The sequence below is a fragment of the Pithys albifrons genome, chromosome Z (assembly GCF_047495875.1).
Source record: "Pithys albifrons albifrons isolate INPA30051 chromosome Z, PitAlb_v1, whole genome shotgun sequence".
Taxonomy (NCBI): Eukaryota; Metazoa; Chordata; class Aves; order Passeriformes; family Thamnophilidae; genus Pithys; species Pithys albifrons.
In genome coordinates this window covers 63,678,894-63,698,225 of record NC_092497.1, presented here as the reverse complement: position 1 = coordinate 63,698,225, position 19,332 = coordinate 63,678,894, and the positions used below count along the sequence as shown (strand labels likewise).

Here is a 19,332-nt window from a genome sequence, read left to right as displayed (position 1 = left end):
TCAATCAACTTGTCTTCCATTTTCAACATCCCCATCTTCTCTGTGGGAAACTCCTCCATACTGGGGAGCATGCAGCTGGATGGGGGTGTGTGGACATCCTTGTAGGATCAGAAGGCACATTTGACCAAAATGATATTTAAAAAATATTGGTAACACAAAGACTTTTGGACCCATTTTTCTGTGGATCCAGAATCCTGAATAACTGAACAGGGAAAAGACTGTGGTCCCTCCTCCAGCCATTGGCTGAGTGTATGACAAGGAGCAGTCATGTTTCTCACTTACCCACTAAGTGTTTTCATTTGGAATATCCATGATTTTTTGAGAGGAGGTGGAAGTAAGACTGAATCTGTACTGGGAGGCAATAACTACAACAGACCTTGCACATTTGGAAACAATACTTTCTGCAGTGAGACCTGACCAGAAGATACCCAAACCCAATTATCTAAACTTCTAGAAAATTCCAATATAGACTAAAAATTTATTGCAATGTCCTTTATCTGTTCCTGACACAAACAATAAGCTAATGGTATTCATAAGCATATTTACACTGAATAGCACAAATGAATCCATACAATATTCAAATATAAAACCTCTATGTTTTTTGACAGAAATCAAACCAATAAACAGGCGTAAGACTGGAGAGTTTGTTAAGTGTAACTCAGATTCTGAACAGCACATTGCAGGGCTTTGCCCCTGTTTCTTGATTCAAAGTCACTGCTGTTGATCAATTCCAAGCACAAGATATAGTACTGGAAAAATTACTTATGTGATGTGATATCTTCTGTTGTTAATAAGCTATTCAGCAATACATACTCAGGATAGGAAGGAATTTCTTGGCTCTAAAGATACCAAAAAAGGACGAAGCAAAACACTTTCTACTCCATTTCTGAATGGAGTTTACTGTAACATGTAAAGGCAGGTATCCAAGGGTAAACAGCAGTTGAAAACGACTGAAGCTCTAAGACCTTGAGAAAGAAAGCAAAGTAGGATCCAAACAGGCTGCCACTTGCCTAAATCTGTCCTGGAAAAAAGAATGTAAGACTCTGGAGCAGAAGCAGAAAGGTTTTAGTAATATTTACCCACTCATTCAATATTCTATCACAAATGCCCTGTTTGATAAAATCAGTTGTTATTTTGTTCTGTCTTTTCCCTCTCCTCATTTAGAAGTACTAATTGCCAGCACTGCTGCAGGATGCTCCATGTTCTGCTAATGAGTTCCCTCACACATAGTGGTAGCCTACCTTTTTATTGGATGGTCTTGGGTTTGCACAAATGTTTGACATATCATTTGCTCCTTCAACATAGTAAGACATCCGACTGGAGCTATGATCCACAGGCTGGAGGATATGGCCAGAAGGAAAAAAGTTAATAAATTACTTAAACTCATTAACAGAGAAGAAATCAGCAGCAGTGTGGTGTTTGTGGTTGTTTGTTGGGGTTTTTATTTGGTTGGTTTTTGGTTTTGTTTCTTTTTTTTTTTTGGGTATGCACAGATGTTCACCTAAATAGCTTTCCTCTTTCTCTCCCATCACACTTCCCAGTGGAGGCAGAAGGCCATCTAAGCGCAGCAGCAGCCCCAAGAGGGTGCAAATGCCAGCACTGCCATCGCGTGCCTAATGGCAGCACTGCAGCTGTACTTTGAAAGACAGGATTCACCCTTCAAAAGCTGTATCCTCTGGAACCACATCAGAAATTAATTAGCATCTCGGAGTCCTACTTCCATTAAAAGTAGTGCAGATTTAAAAGGCAGTGAAACGGCACTAGCCAATTGTAGATTACTACATTTATCCATGTGATGAAGCTGTAATATCAAACATTTTAATTTTCTGTTAATTTGGAAGAATGCATTGACCACTGTTTTGGTTTTTTTCCCCCTAGGACACAGTACATTACAGTAAAAGTAATAAAGTTATTAAATTCAAGTCTATGTTATAAAAATTGCTATGAATGAATACATATGTCCATATGAACAAACCAAATAAATTTTCAAAGCCTGTGCATCTTACTAGTTCAGGCTTCATTTGCTGCAGAAAAGCACGCAGTCACTTTAAACAAAGAGACATATAGTCATTCAATGGTGGAAAGCCTTCAAAATGTTTCTGAGAATAATCTACTTGTAAAGCAGTATTTTAGATATGTAACACTCAAAGAAAAGTGTGGCAAAAAAGGAAATCCCTCAGTGGAGTATCTAAGCCACAAACAAGAGGCAGAATTCCTATCTCTTGCTCTCCATTGGTAAGGGACATAAGAATTTAGCAATGGTATTTAACATGTGCCTGTGCCAAATCAGATAAACAGCCAGTGGTTCTGGGGATACATACAGTGCATTTACAAGAAGCAAATCCGACCTCTGAAGGCCAAATCTAAATTACTAGGTTTTGGACCATACCTTTCTTTAGATATTTGACTTTGTTCTCTTACCTTGGATGACATGGTATTTTTGACTTCCTCATTAGTAGCAGTTTGTGTAACAGTGATGTCAGGATTGCTGCAGCTTATCACTCTGCTCTGCAGGAGTTTGCTTCCAACAGATACAGCGGAAGTGCGTCCAAATGTGTAATAACGAGACTCTGTTGAAACAGCACTGCTGCCTGCACCTGCCCACAGGAAGACGTTCAAATTAAGACTGAAGGACATACATATGAGACAAACATGAGATTCAAGCCAGTTTTGCTCAGTGCTATTATAACATCAGCATCTTGAAAGGCATAAAACTCCTGAAAATCCCACCACCAACTGCTTCATTAACAAATTACACAGGCATTGAACAACAAGGTGCAGATATTATCCCAGTCAAAACCACACAGGGTGATTGCACAAGCGGTAACAAAAGATTAAGAGGACTATCTGAGCAGCAGCACTATCACAACAGTTCTTTCTTTCCTTCAGCTCTTTTTAATTTGCTGTAGATTAAGACAATATTCATAGGCCTGAACATAAAATATCACCTTCAACACATAAAAATTAACACCAAAATGTCCAAGGAGGCAGGGAGCACTGCCATCAGGAATTTCACTAAATGATTATCTAGTTTTCAGTTTTGCCATGGACCTTATTTTTCCAGGATAAAGAATTTTCAAGTGTATGCGAGCTCAGACATTTTAGCACATCTTAACATCAGTCTAAATGTCTCTCAAGGGGGATTTAAATGACTATTTGAAAAGGGCCTACATATCTTAAGCTCTCACAGCACAGCTGCTTGGCAGTAAATCATTTAAGATAAATCAGTTGATCAAATTAATCCTATAGGCTTTAGGACGATGATTGTAGCAGAGTAACAGAATGGTTGAGGTTGGAAGGGCCCTCTGAAGGCCATTGGGTCCAATCCTTCTGCTCAAGAAAGGTCACCTTGAGTCAGCTGCCCAGGACCATGTCAGTTGGCTTTCTACTATCTCCAAGATGAGAGACTTGGACAGCCTCTCCAGGAAACCCGTGTCAGTGCTCAGACACCCTCCGAGGAAAAAAGTGCTTTCTCATGTTCACGTGTTTCAGTGTGTGCCCACTGCCTCTGATCTTCTCACTGGGTGCCACGGGAAACAGCCACTTTCTATCTTTTTTGCACTGTCCCTTCAGCTTTTTGCACACACTGAAGATCCTCTCTGAGCCTCCTCTTCTCCATGCTGAACAATTCCAGCTCTCTTAGCCTTTCTTCACTGAAGAGACACTCCAGCCCCTTTGTTACTTTTTTCGCCCTTGGCTGGTCTCTGTTCAACATGTTCACGTCTCTCTTGTACTGGGGAGTCCAGAACTGGACACAGCACTCTAGATATGGCCTCAGCAGGGCTGAGAAGAATCACCTGTCTGGCCAAAATACAGCATTTTATCCTCTAACATCCCTAATACAATGGAGAAATTGGTTAAGCTTGGCCCTATGCCACTTGGCAGTTAGTTTGCATGGAAAGTAATTTACTTACATCAGTAAGAAATTGGCATCTTAAAGTAATTTCAATTTATGAGGGAATTCCTCTAGAGAAAGTTTCAGTTTAGGCAACATCTTTTGCTTTCAGCTCCATGAAGCTACAACATTGCTTGTAGCTGTGGAGTTCCCTCACCTCAACCCTGCATCTTAAATGAATAATTGAGAGATGGAGATTTTAAGTGGCAAACCCATGTTGCTGTTTGCAGTGTTGATATTCCTGACCTACCTCTGAGAAAAATGATACATCAGAACAGTGCAGGGCTTAAACAGAATGCAGTCTGTCTGAGAAGTTGTTTGGTATCATACAGGTCAGTTTATTAGGTCATACTTTCAGAAGTATCATGCTGAACAGCATGTAAAAAAAAAGAATACTTTTGCAACCCTTGCACCAATAATACCTGGCTTGACCACTTCTCTTTGAGGGTCTGGCAGACGAAATACATAGTACACATAAGATGCCAGCAGGCAGTTCCTCCCATGCTGATCTTTGCTCAGCTCTTTGCTGTTGTGGAGACTGTTCACTATTGCAACCACAGATTCAAAGGCAAACTGTGAGAAGTTGGCTGTGAAACAAAAGCAAGAATTAGTGTCAGCACTGAAGGGGTATAATGTAATTAGGTGAGGGCATTCTTTGTATCAGCAAATAATCCTGCAAGCTTCAATTCAATCCTTATCAGATTCAGTAATTGCTATACATGATCAGACACAAACTCTACATAGAGAAAGAAATACTCTTCAGCAGACCCACTGATTTTCACTGCTATTCTGTCACTTTGAGCTATGTAAAGGCAGATTGTAACTGTTAATTATCATTTCTAGCAGCCTTCACACATTTCCTATAAACTACCTACCCGAAGAACACTGACACATTATTCTGCAGCTGACAGACAAATACAAGCTAGCAGGCTTTTGCACAAGTATTGTAGTGGATAAAGCGCCGATTACCAAAATGAGATAGGAAATGAACTGCACCACTGTCTCCAAATAGCCTTCTCTCCAGAGTTAACATACATGATGGGCAGCTGGCACCCTCAGTAACAGAAAAATCAGAGTGCACTAGTATGTCCTGGTTTTGTGCTCACTGAACTCTCTTTAAAATATTTGGGCACAGGATATGGTCCAGATAGCAATTGTCAGTTGTAAGATAATAATTTTACTAGTGTTGTACTTTCAAAACAACTGAAATCCACACAAAGTTGAACTGCAACCCACTTTCTGATCTGTACTTTTAGATAAGTAAATGATTACAGTTTAATGTACCTCCCAGTCAGAGTCAGAGAGTCTTATATGTAAAGGAAATGGAGAGAAGACAGGAACTCAGTTAAACCTGATTAAATTGCGCAGTGAAGCTGTGTCTTGAGAAGCACAACCCTTTCCAAAGTGGACTACACCAAATACTAAATCTGAGCCTGGATATTTAGCAATCATTTCCCCCACATTTCCAGGTTGCTTGCACTGCCACTTGAAGGCCATGAACCAGTAAATACCTGTCTGGCCAGCTATGATCATGGGCTGCACAGCCAGCTGAAAAAGTTTATCTAGTACCAAATGCAAAAATAAGACAAGAGGTTCAAGGCGTGAAGAATTCAAACAAATAATGCTGAGTTTCAACTCATGTTCCAGTGAAGCCTCTGTAATCTTCTGATCCATCAGCCGAATGGGGAATGTCACTTGATTTTCAAGAGAATGGCACAAAGTGAAGAACTTCTCCAGGTGGTTGTCCTGCAAACACAGTGCACTCAGAGTTAATAAAGTCAACATAGTTCAAGCTACTGATAGCTAAGCAAAGCCTGATTGTATCACCTCATGGGAAGAAAGAAAAGATTTTCAACCTTCCAGCTTTCAGTGGCACCGGCTCTTGGTGATCAATTTGTAAAGCAGCTGTCACAGACTTTTGTTTGATCCTTTTTATCTGGCTCAAATTCAGGCTGCAGTTAGGTCAGCTTAAAGGGAGAAAAGTTAAAGCCCTCACTAAAATGACCGCTGCATTTATTGAAAAGACTGTTCCTTCTATCTGATAAAACTGTCACATCATACGTCTATAGTCCCTCTGCCACTCACATCTAAGTTCCAGCTACACACAAGTTATGTGGCCTAGGAGCATGCCCTACTTGTATTGAAAAATCATGCTGGAAAGGGGTGGTGGACCTACTTCAAACATAGGATCTCCTGTTGTTAGGACCAGGATTAACTAGAATATCATGATGGGTAAGAGACACTGAAAAACAGCAGAAACAAAATAAAGCTGCTCTGCCTTAAACCAGTCTCTCAGTAACACAGGCAAAGATCCAGTGTCCTATTGCATTTAAATAACCAGAATTCCCATACCACATGGCTTTGACAAGTGAGCTGCCTAACACATCCTGGCAGCGTATAATGCATCCATGGAGGCAGGGAGGTGCTGTGTCTCTGGAGACATGGACAGTGTCTGAACTAGACTTGCTGATTAGAAGATGAAGACTGCAGAAACTGGCAGTGTGCCCTGTCAGTGTCTTTCAAACACAGCCTAAGCAGACTCCTGCTGAGCTAAGAGGATAACAGGCTCCCTATTGCTCAGTGTGACTTGCTGCTCAGAGTGCTCATTTGTTCAATTCTACCGAGAGATTTCACAGAATCACAGATTCCACTGAGTTGGAAGGGACCCATAATGATCACTGAGTGCAATTCCTGGCCCTGCACAGGAGGACCCCCAAGAGTCAATCATGTGCATCAGAGTATCATCCAAATGCTTCTTGGGAGCCTGTTCCAGTGCCCAACCACCCTCTGGGTGAAGAATGTTTTTCTGATATCCAATCTAAACCTCTCCTGAGAAACTTTGTGCCATTCCATCACTCCTGTCACTGGTCACCACAGAGAAGAGATCAGTGCCTGCCCCTCCTCTTCTCTCACAAGGAAGCTGTATACTGTAATGGGAGTCTCCCCTCAGTCTTCTCTTCTCCAGGCTGAACAGACCCAGTGCCCTCAGCCGCTCCTTACACAGCTTCCCCTTGAGGCCCTTCACCGCCTTCTTTGCTCTCCTCTGGACACTCTCTAATGACTTCATATCTTTGTTATATTGCACTGCCCAAAACTACACACAATATTCCAGGTGAGGCTGCCCCAGTGCAGAGCAGAGCAGGACAATTCCCTCCCTTGACCAGCTGGGAATGCTGTGGCAGAACACGGCTGGCCCCCCTGGCTGCCAGGGCACTGCTGACTCATTTCGAACTTGCCATCAACCAGGATCCCCAGATCCCTTTCTGAGGCACTGCTTTCCAGGATCTCATTTCCAGTCTGCATGTACACCTGGGGTTGCCCCATTCCAGGTGCAAAATCCAGCACATGTCCTTGTTGAACTTCATATGGTTGCTGATTGTCCAGTCCTCTGATTTGTCAAGGTCTCTCTGCAGGGCCTCCCTGCTTTTGAGGGTGTCAACAGCTCCTCTCAGTTCTGAGTCATCTGCAAACTTGCTTAGTATCCTTTCCATGTCACCAAAGGATTCACCAAGGACATCAGGTTATTTCCAAAGCACTTAAGTTTTTTTTTTAGCCTGTGTGAGCTTAAATATCTCCATTTTATTAATCTGCTAAGTTGTTCTGGACATTTGCATTTTCTTTGAAATGAAACTACAGCTATGTGTTGCTTCTGATGAATTACCTGAGTGTGAACAGATGAAACAGCTTGCACTTCAACAATGAAAACGCCCTTGTGTCCTTCAACCCACTTAATAGGTGGTGTCTGAGGTGAAATTTTCTGTGATGGAAAAGAAATACATGAGTTATCTTCTTTTTGACAATCAAACAAAAGGTCTGTTTACATGGGGTTCTACAGGCTATTCACACTATTCACTTCATTTTAGATATCCAAATTCAGTGCCATACAGAGGTCCACAGCTGTGCATCTCCTCATTATCATATCCTCATTGGAGAGAAGTTCATGCACTGGGCAGGGAAATTTCAAGAATTTCTGTGGGATGCCTAGCAGACTGTGCGAATATACATCCTCTGACGGGATATTGTTAGGGCTAAAATTTCCCAGTTAAAGCACTGCTAAAGGCACTCCACAGTGATGTGGACAGTTTCCTTCTTGTCATGTTTACTCAGAAGGCAGTTTTCTGCTCCAGTTACAGAATGTGATTCCCTCTCCTATGCAGCCTCAAAAAAAAAAAAAAAAGGCAAATCATCCTATTGAAGAAACCAAATTATTGACTTGACACTCTAAATAAATACCCCGATCATACAATTTTCAAGAACTTGCTTGAACAACTAACTTCTAAAAAACCAATATAACAATATAAAATAATAACACCAGTGACAATAATAACAACAACATTTTTCTCCAGATCTTACCCCTTTTAAAAAACAAAAGCAGGCATTGTCTACAAGTAGACAACAATGTTACTTTGTAAAACACTTACACTGTTCTCTTACATTAGGAAAACATTATCTTATAATAATTTTGTTTCTTACCTCTGGAGAGTGAATTGAATAGTGTAAAGGCAGCTTATCCAATGCAACAGGAAGACTATAATGTCCAGTTTGAAGATGATCATTTGATAGAATTGGCAGCCACTGAAATAAATGAAAACAGAGCAATATTCATGATGATATATGATTAGAGCTATTTATCTAATTTTTTAGGTATGGTCAACCAAACAACAAATGAGGTATTGACCCAAGCTTCTCTGCTCCAGTGCACTCCACAGTAATTTCTTTGTATTTTAAATTCATTGATAGCTACTGAGAAAAAATGTAAAACACTGCATTACAAACCGTCTCTTTTGAAGAAAACAAACACACAGCTTCTCATGTGTGACATATATTTTTCTAATAAATCCTACCAGAAGGATTTAGTAGAGTCCATGTTTTTATATAAAAAGTCATGTATCTTGAATACAATGATCCCTGGTTTTGAACCAAATCAACAGTTAAAGTTTTACTGATGATAAATTGAATATCTTCAGTGTGGTTACCATGAGGATTCAAGCCAGATGACTTGCCATTACCCTGCACTGATATTTGGACACATTTAATTTTTCTCTTATTCAAGTATGAAAGAAGCTGTACATTTGAACATCATAAGGCAGAAACATTTTGTATTTAGGTGAACAGAAATCAGAAAATTAAGTCCTCATCTATGTTAAGTCTTGCTTCTGATTATTTCTTAACAATCTCACTGACATTGGTGGGACTACAACTGTCCATAAAAGAAAGTCAAGTTTAAAGTTTTGTCAGTATTGGGAAAAAAAACCCAAACCCAAAAGCCAACAGCAAACAAATAAAATCTACAAAAAACCCACAAAACAAAAAACCCCCAACAAAAAAACCCAAAAACCAAAAACAAACCCTTCAAATTTCATTGCAGGAACACATAGAAAGCACCGGTCTGTTCCTACAGCTCAATTGCTGATCACAACTCTAGGACATTTTCCAATCTGAACTATTGCCATCTTCTATGGTTTCCTTTTATATTAAAATCTCTTCAGTTAAAAATACTGATTGATAAAGAAAACTATCAAAGAGACTGTGCTACAATATGTACCTCTTAATCTAAAACATGCTAGTCTCAACATGAAGGTAAAGAATGCAAGAGAATTAATTTTAGCTTTTAGATTCTTTCTGGGCTTTTGACTTTTATGTGGACAAAAGAGAATTTAAAACAGAAACGATATGCCATATAAAACCTAATTGAAAATATTCTATATGAACTTAACAGTAATAATTGTAATTGAATATGTTTTAGGGTTTTTTCCCCTGCAATAAACAGAAGCTAACAGAATTAGACTATATGATATAAAGCATTCTTATTTCAAATGTTTAGGTGCATGCTACAGTTGAATCAGGTGAATTAATTAAGTTCAAAGACACTTAACAGTGTAAAATTATAGGATGAGGATGTAACATAGTTCAGGTTGTATCTAGTTACTATGAATTCACATGAAGACCTTCCACTTCTTTTGATGTATTGCCACAACCAGAAAGGGAATAAATTACAAAATTCTTGACAAGCATAGAGTCTGTTGCATGGGTTGTAAATAAGCATGCACACATACACACTCTTATATAGCATATGGAACTTACTGAGTACCCTAAGAGGGTTTCCACAGATGCTCCTTGCTTCGGTTGGCAGCTGATATGATAGAATGTGAACAATAGATGGTGTTTCTCTGTGAGTTTTGCTGGCAGCTTAATTTTCACTTCCTCATAAAAGTCAGGGGACCTGTTTAAAAAAATGCCAAGCCTGTTTTCAATGTACGTATGAGACTGAACAAGGGGTAAAAGTGTGAGTGTGTGCATGTGTATATATATGTAAATACATATATATATATGTATATGTGTATATATATATGTATATATATGTGTGTGTGTGTATATATATATGTATATATTCAAACAACTCTGAACCATCTACAGCTTTCAAACAGGAAAAGAACAGACAGTATCAGCTGGACTGTTGCAGCTTCCAGCCATCTCTATACTTTCAAAAACATCCAATCTTAATTTTGGATTACGGCATAACTACTGTGCAAATCCTAAAAGCCAAGTTCACAATCATGAGAATGTCCCTTCGGCTCTTTTGGATCTGAATTCATTGAAGTGAATGATGTTAAAAGTTGTGCTGCTTTGTGCTCCTGCTAACTAATCTTCATATTAGGAATATTCTCAACCACTGAATAGCAATGGTTGCTTATGCAAATGCATGTAGCAACTCAAATGATATATGATAAATGACATAAAATGTAAATGTTTAAAATAGATTAGTACCAGCATTCCTTGATGAACTATATAGGGTAACAATTATGTAAAGAGATCATGATTAATACTTCTCAAGTTATATGAATAGTAACAAGACTTACTTATTATGATATGTGATAGCTGTGTATATTTCTTGGACAAATTCTGGACCTGAAGATTTCCCAAAAATTACCTACATTAAGAAGAAAAGAAAGTAAGAGCAATCAGGACTAAAGTGTCCAACTGTCATCATCTTGTAAAAATTTTAAGACAGTATCTGAAAACTTCAAACGACTCCTCAATTTTATCTTAGCTCATTGGCACAAGTGTCTTATTACCAAGCACCTTCCACATTCACCATGCTGGGTAAAACTCCAGGAAAATGGAGCAGAGTTATTTCCAGAGTCAGGGACTACCTCACATCATATTCTCCAGTCATGCACTAAAGAGTTAGGAATTGCAGGAAAAAAGTTATGGTAAGCCAGACACTTATACACTGTGATACTGCCTTTAACTAAGTGCTAAAAAGTTGAATTACAAGTATTTTAAAGGTTTTGTTTTCCAACTGTAGTCTACTCATTTAGAGTGAGATACACCTCATCTTATCTTAGAGGTCCAAAGTTCCTTTAAGACCTATGAAGAGAAATAGGCGTTCCTGGTGCTAGATCTGCTTCCCTCATTTCAGACACAGGCCCATAGTAAGGTCTTGGAATCCACTAACTATAAAGGAAGCCCTGAGAGACAAACTTACATAAGAATCTCTGTATAGTGCAAATCCATATGTATTGAGATGAAGCTCCCTTACAGTGGAGAGGGAAGCCAGATGAACTGTTTCTGTCCTAAGCATTTGTTAAAACTTAATCATACCATGGGCAGAGTTTAAGGAAACCGGGAAAGCAGAATTGTGTAAAAGGTGTGACATTCACAGGGCACAGCTCCAGCTCTCAAAAAAATGTGGCTTGGGAAAACACTGATTTCAGTTCCACAGGTCATGCGGAGTAAGGCTGTAAAGTTAGCACTGTGCAATGTCAGCACACTGACAAAGGCTGATGGGGTGACAGTCCTTGGTCCAACAGATTGATAGATTCACAGTAATACTTCCACTCCTTTCTTCCCTCTCAAACATGTAAAATCACATAAAACTTTTCCCTAAATGTCTTCTCAAATAGCCAACAACACTGTGTGAAAATTTCCTCAGAAATTCACGCTGAAGCAAGCACCTGTGTTAGAACACTTCAAACTGAACATCTGAAGCTTGGGAAAGTTGGATAGAGGATTTTACAATGAGAGATGTTGCATCATCTGAACATAGATAGTACTGCCTGCTCTGTCAGTAGTATACACATATGCCCTAATACACAATTTGTTTCAAACTTGGAAAACTCTATATGCATTGCATGATTGTGCATCTATTCAGGTTCAGGCAATGAAGATGCCAAATTTTATCCTCTAGTGTAACACCTGAGCATTTGTGTACACATACTGAATACAGAGAGGTTACCATGGAAAATGGACTACAATATTCTTAAAAGGTCTCTGAAGCTCTGTGAATTTTACCATTAGAGTTTCCAACAGAATATTGATGTAATATGATGTACTTCTTATGAAAAAAGGTAGGAAGACTTATCCAAGAGAGAGCAATTATGCCTCTGGTTCCACTAGAATGACAAGTCTTTCTCGTTGTGGCTAAGGAGTACAGCCAGCTTTCTGATGAGAATGGAAAGCTTCAGAAGCTCCCTGATGTTAGGCTTTCTAAGTCCCCACTAGAACTGCAGTGATGGGAAGTAAATGATGACTCATCTCTTCAGAGATTCCTCATGCAGGTAAACAAAATTCTGCTAAGAAATGTCAGCATTTATTACCGGCATTGCACAAGAAGGGTCTTCACCACCCATAAACTGGATCTTGATGGTAATGTTTCTTGCAGAAGCCAGCCGGTTAGCAAAATTCAGCCTCTGAGGGTAAACATAGAGGAGGTTTCTGAAAGAAAAACAAGGAAGAATAAAATGTGTACGTGGCAGGCATTCTGGTATGAAAATTAAGTGCTCAAACTAGCATCTTGCTGATTCCTCTCCCTGTCCTTCAATTCCATCTACATAGGTAGAGATCTGCCAGAACTCCATTTAAAAAATTAACAAGCTAAGTTCTTGGTGTGACACGTAGAACATCCTATGTTTAAGATTTCTCATACAGTAAGTTATGGCTTTGAGAAGGCAGTCATTCTCTCCCTCTCTCTCCCTCTGTGTTTTGGGTTGTTTTTTTTTTACATAGGTAATTCCCTGTTACAAATGAACTAATATTTTTTGCTTCGTGTAATGAAAAGCAGGAGACTCTCGAGAAAGCAGCTACTTTCTTAGATGTGAATAATCAGATTTTGGAAGGGGGAAGGAATCACTCAGAGGTTATAAAAACAAGGAAACTAACAACTGAAGTTCATACATTTGTAGTTCATAGCAAAAAAAAAAGTATATATTTCCAGGTTAAACAAACCAAAAAGCAGTATGATGAACCTGAGTAAATACAAATACAAAATTTTGAACTGCAATTCTATAAACTGCCTTTTTAAAGTAATGAATGTGACTAATGCTTTGAAATACAGCATGCATACTAGCATGTAACTTGCCTTTCTCTTAATGCAGAATGGTACTCCTGCCTGTCACACTAATGCACTTACTTCATTACTATCTTAAGCACATTCTCTCCTTTGCCAAATTCTCTGCGAGATGATGTTAAGGAAAGCTAAATGAAAGAGAGAAATATGTCTGTAAAGTTGTAGTGGTTTTAGATAGGTCTCAAATTGGCAGGCTCAGAGAATCTACGTGGTATGGGAGACAGCTCTCACCTGACTGGGTAACCAAGGAAGTATTTCATACCAGATGATGCAAACTTAAGATATGTGTGCAGCAGTGGGAGGTGTTAGGTCAGTTCCATTATGGCTGGAGTGCAGAGAAGACTTCTGCAGTTGTTCTGCTCTGTTGAGCCCTGCCCCTGCTGCCACTACATCTTATTTTGTTTTGGTTTCAGGGAAGTAGAAACATTTTGTTGTTACTCTTTCTGTTTCTTGCTATGTGTCTCTTAGAGTACTTACAGATCTAGTGTAATAGACTTTGCTGTGTATTAATTGGGGAATGGGAAGTTATTTCTTGTTTTTTATATATATATATATAGTGTAAGTGTGTGTTATATTGTAGTTTTCTCTTAATTTTCTCTTTTCTGTATAAATACATACAGTTAGTTTCAGCATAAACCTGGTTTGGAGGGGTTTTTTCCCTCTCCCTCTTCTTTTTCCCTTGGCTGGTTGGGGGGAGGAGGAACCCTTTTCACTCGGTCTGGACAGTTGGCATTTTGCCAGCTCAACCCAAGACAAACCTCCACTGAGTTACTTCAGGCAAATGACATATTAAATGAAGGATATTGTCAATATTACATCTGCCAGTGGTGGAGAAATACATGTATGAGAGGCTGAATAATCCAGGCATTCATTAATCTGTAGCCTAGGACAAGATGTCACAAACTCATATAATGTATTTGAGCACTGGATTTTACCTTTAGATGTAGCCTGAGATGAAAGATATGTAAAAACACAGAGAGCTCTCTGCTGACTGCACAACCAAAGAAGTATTATTTCAGTAAATATTCTACTGAAAAGCTAAAGCTTGTGCCATTTATGCTCAGGCAGTTTTAGGGATCTTGCTTGCATGTGTATTAAACCCATCAGCATTGAGGAACAGAGGAAAATGCTGACTCTGGATATTGTGCCAAGATGAAAGTGATGGCTGACTTCTAAAGCAGAAAAGTGAGATAATGATCAAAAGAAGTTTCCTGACCCAGTCATGGACTGTAGACCTATTGTTGACCACTGCCGAAGTGCAACAGCCTGCCAGCATCCATACACTCAAAAAGCCTGACAGGAAGCAAAGATAAGGAGCATTTCTACATGGCAGTTGGCAGGGGCATTGGAGTAGCAAATACTGCTGTCTTTTAAATAGGACAACTAGAACACCCACGTGTGGTGAGCTCCAGGAGGCACTGTGTCTGAGAGCTGAAATGAGCAGAAATACTCAAACAACATGCCACAGCAACTAGTTTTGGTCAGTGTGATTAAATTTCTCCACTCACTTCCTCTACAGAAAGTGCAGAGCTCTACCTCCAGATACAGTCAGATGTGCTTAAAAGGCAAAAGAGATATTCAGGGCTCAGCATGAGTCTACAAAAGCCATGTCAGATTACCCAATGTCATTCAGAACAGAGTCCCAAAGACCAGCAGAATCCTGGGTGAGACACAGATCCAGACAGTTTCTCTGGGTAAGAGAGTGACCCAGCAGACAAATGGTAAAATAAGGGGCTATTTCAGAATCAGTTATTTGCTGAGAAAGGTAAGGGTCCACCCAGGCTCACACAGGACACCATGCAGCCATTCTCACTCAAATTTGCTGACCTTCCTATACCTTCTTGGGACTTAGTAGCGATTTGATCACTTCTCATGGGCAAAGCAATGCAGACCTATCTTCTGCCAAAATAAAATCTATTCAGAGTTTCAAGTCTGTGACCCTTCTCAGTGAATATTCCTGTTTGTAAATACTGCTTGTGCATATGTGTGACATCACAAAATCCATCTTCTTGCTAGATTACATCTTGTGTGAGGTGTCAATAAACACATCAAACTTCTGATGAATTCTAGGCATATTCACTGATGACTGTGACAAGAATTTCATACACAGCAAAAGCCAACATATAGTGCAAATAGTCCCAACTGGTACAAACCAGAAATTTCCTGTAGGTGGGCAATGATGGATGTGTTAGTTAACATGGACATTTAAAACTTATGGAACTAGAAACAAAACCTGATACACCCAATAGTTATAATTTTCAATATTAGCTGATTCCTCTATAATTTTGGAGAACAAACAGTTGAAAATCAAAATGCACATCACAAATGCTTAACCAAATACGGAAACCTGTTCTAGTCAGCCATTGACTAGAAAATTGGCACAATGACAGAACTTCAACACGTCACATTCAAGAGCATGGGTATGTGACATATATTCTCTACCTTGCTATGGATAATTTGGATAATAGTTTGCATTATTTTTCTCATGTTGCTAAGATTTTGAATCATCTGCAGAGTTAGGGACAGATCTAAAACTAGGCCAATGGGCCTGTAAAAGACTCACAGGGCTACCATGCTGCTTCTGGATGCCATGGGCAGCAAGACAGAAAGGAGTAGATAATGCTGTGACAGTAGTAACATCAAAGAGAGACCATTATACACCAGTAATCTCTTTCCACCCAAACCTAGTCAGGGATGGGATAGAATGATTACCACCAAAGCAGAAGAACTCCAGCTCACGTTGCAGACTACAGCAAGTCTCAGCACACCACTAAGTGGTTTGCAATTAAATGAAACAAAACTGCAAAGAGGTTTTTTCCCCTTCCTCCAAAAATTCACAAAGTGTTAGCCACTTCCCCTTTCAAAGAGGATAAGCTGGTTAAGCTGAGTTACTGCTGAAGTGATGTGACAAATCCCTCTTCCTCGGCACCAACATTTCATAGTGGCAGTAAACAACATAATTTTCATTTATACCTAATGAGAAAATAAAATGACAAACAAACTTTAAATTATATGATTTTTTCTATTAAAAATAGAAGGGTATGAAAGACATAAATCTTGGAATGTTTTGACATTTTCAGGGAAGTATTTTTATTAAAGAAATATAAGTACACAACAAAAATAAGTGCTCAATTTCACAGAGCACAAAGAAAGTGGGCTGGCTGATCCCTCTGGCATAAATCAGAAATAGAATAATTTAAAAATAATGGCATTACACCAGTAAAAAAAAGCTAGTAAGAGCTGAGTGCCAAGACTATAACAGAAGATTCCACTTCTATCACAAAGGAAAAAGCTATTATTAAAAAAAAGAAAAAGGAGACGTCTTTCATCTGAAATACTTTACTTTGGCAAAAAAACCCCCAAAGAAGTAAACATAATCTTTGCATTTCTTTCAAAGATATAGAAGAAAAACTGAAGATACATGTGGATGGGAGGGAGGAAGGATGGGAGGGAGGGAGGGAGGGAGGGAGGGAGGGAGGAAGCAAGCAAAGCAAAGCAAAGAAAAGCAAAAAGAAAAGAAAAGAAAAGAAAAGAAAAGAAAAGAAAAGAAAAGAAAAGAAAAGAAAAGAAAAGAAAAGAAAAGAAAAGAAAAGAAAAGAAAAGAAAAGAAAAGAAAAGAAAAGAAAAGAAAAGAAAAGAAAAGAAAAGAAAAGCGAAAAGAAAAGAAAAGCGAAAAGAAAAGAAAAGCGAAAAGAAAAGAAAAGCGAAAAGAAAAGAAAAGCGAAAAGAAAAGCGAAAAGAAAAGAAAAGCGAAAAGAAAAGCGAAAAGAAAAGAAAAGCGAAAAGAAAAGAAAAGCGAAAAGAAAAGAAAAGCGAAAAGAAAAGAAAAGCGAAAAGAAAAGAAAAGAAAAGAAAAGAAAAGAAAAGAAAAGAAAAGAAAAGAAAAGAAAAGAAAAGAAAAGAAAAGAAAAGAAAAGAAAAGAAAAGAAAAGAAAAGAAAAGAAAAAGACTCAAATCAATGAGTGCTGTTAGAGGTGCTTTTTTTGACATTTTTGAAAAAATTTCAGAGGACAATACAATTAGATTAGTGAATACATTTTGGAATATCCTGCAGGTATTTCATCTTGTAATGGGTAGCAAGATTAAATCGTCAGCCTAAAGCACAGTCTTCCTTTTTTATACAGATTTTTAGTTTCTATTTTGGAAAAAATATCAAAGTTGAAATTATATTTTAAAATAGATCTTAAGAAATTTTTAAAAAATATGTCCTTTCTTACCTATAAGTGGTATGGGGAACATACACTTCTCTAATTGGGAATTCCAAAATCTCTTTGTGAGGACGGTTACGGTTTTCTGGAAATGGATTCACTGGGAGTAGTTCTGGTGTCAGACAGTAACTAAGGTTTTCTGGAGCTGGTGAAATATCCAGTTTAAGTGTTCCTTTAAAATTAAATCACAAAATCTCAGCAAAAATATTAAAAAATAATCAATGTAAAATAAAAGAAAGATGAAAACAATATGTGAGCTTATATAGCAACAGTACAGAAATAAGATCTGGGTCTTGGGCTACATAAGAAGGAAAACATAGGTGTAGAAAGATAAAGAGGAAGTAGCCTACACACATCCCTTCACATCCAGACAAAATATGGCTTTTTATGTCTACCCTGTACTATTTCAAAGAAAAAGAAAAAAAAAGAAGGAATATTATATGCTGGGTTGTCACACATAAATACAACTTTTGTCTGGGAGACAAATAAAAAAGGGCTGCTGTCTAATACAGTTCTCTCTCACTCTAAACCACTCCCCTCAGATTCTGCTCTGATTAATCTCTGCCAAAGTAGACATCATGCATCAGGAAAGCCAGGCTTGCTGTGGTGAGCAGTTAAACACTTCATACTGATACCATTCACCCAAGTTTAAACAGATTTTCAGTTTAAATTCTCTGCTGTGATAACTGAAAACCATTTGTGGAGCTCAAACTTGTCATTTCTGGCAATCAGCTATAAAAGAAAAAACAGCTTTGCCCTCAGTTAATATTTTTAAAGGTTCCTCTGTGTCACAGAAGAGCTTGAGCTGTAATTTATATAAAAAGAAAAATTAAGCTGGTCATGTGTCTGACAGTAACCAAACATTCTCTCTGCTTCTCTACTTTGATATCTAACACTGACCCAAATATCAAACTAAGATGAACTGTGTAGACATTTTAATTTCTCTCTTTAAAATATGAGCCATTTCAAAGCATCGCAGAGAAATTGCAAGGATGTTAGAAATTTGCTTTAAAGTTCTGTCTTCAAATAGTTTGAACAAAAACAAAAGACATCCAGTAGATACATTGTAAATTAGTGAGGAAAGCAAGTAAGTTTAGATTATCAAGTTAAATATAAATCTCCATACTAATTCATACAGAAAAATAGTAGTTGAAAAGCATCTGTGTTCAGATTGACACAGGGAACCCAGGGAGTTCCACAACAGCACACATTGTAGGCTTTAAACACAAGTTAATTATATTTTGAGGTTGGAATTTACAGAAAAATTTAGAGGAGAAAAATATACATAACTCTTTCCATCTAAAATTAATTACATACCGGGTAAAGTCTTAATTCTTCTTTGCAAGGAAGATGATCTTTTGAAATCAGCTAAAAATTTGAACAGATCTTCATCACTGAGCCTGTCTCCTTCCTACCAGGAGAAACACAAAAATCAGTACCTTTAACAATACTCCATAATATTGAAAAAAGGTTTGAGAGTGAACCGAGTCCTTGAGGCATGCAAAGCAAGTGCATTATTGTTCACTTGACAATAGTTATCCACCATCCCCACACAAATATAATTGGTAATTTTTCCCAACATAATTCACATTACATAGATGAAAAATGTCTTAGGAAATCAGAAACAAAGAGAATTCAGCACCTGTTTAAAGAAGGTGTTAAGGGTCAGAGAGATGGTTTTGAAGTTAGGTGCTGGATAGCCATCTTCTGAGCTGAGACTTCTCTCAGAAAGCCTTCTTGCCTGCAGCAGCGTTGCCCTCTTGTCACTAGTGGATCCTTTCCCTTCAAATGGAGATTAAATGAAATATCATCTTGCTTTTGCCACAGTGCAAAGATTACTAGAATACTTAAAAACCCACAACTTCCCGTCAGCATCAGAG

At 38.4% G+C, this 19,332-nt stretch overlaps 1 protein-coding gene across 3 annotated transcripts in view; it reads right to left on the bottom strand.

Moving 5' to 3' along the window:
* The window catches only part of DOCK8 (dedicator of cytokinesis 8), an 87,944-nt gene that overhangs the window by 35,055 nt on the left and 33,557 nt on the right, over positions 1-19,332 (bottom strand). For all 3 annotated transcript variants that reach the window (XM_071579872.1, XM_071579873.1, XM_071579874.1), the window contains 12 exons: positions 19,095-19,234; positions 18,770-18,863; positions 17,462-17,624; positions 12,496-12,613; positions 10,756-10,826; positions 9,980-10,118; positions 8,369-8,470; positions 7,557-7,652; positions 5,407-5,641; positions 4,318-4,482; positions 2,422-2,597; positions 1,242-1,337 (listed from right to left, as the gene is read on the bottom strand). In XM_071579872.1, the coding sequence (XP_071435973.1) occupies positions 1,242-1,337; positions 2,422-2,597; positions 4,318-4,482; positions 5,407-5,641; positions 7,557-7,652; positions 8,369-8,470; positions 9,980-10,118; positions 10,756-10,826; positions 12,496-12,613; positions 17,462-17,624; positions 18,770-18,863; positions 19,095-19,234 (1,595 nt within the window). The remainder of the gene's footprint in view (positions 1-1,241; positions 1,338-2,421; positions 2,598-4,317; positions 4,483-5,406; positions 5,642-7,556; positions 7,653-8,368; positions 8,471-9,979; positions 10,119-10,755; positions 10,827-12,495; positions 12,614-17,461; positions 17,625-18,769; positions 18,864-19,094; positions 19,235-19,332) is intronic.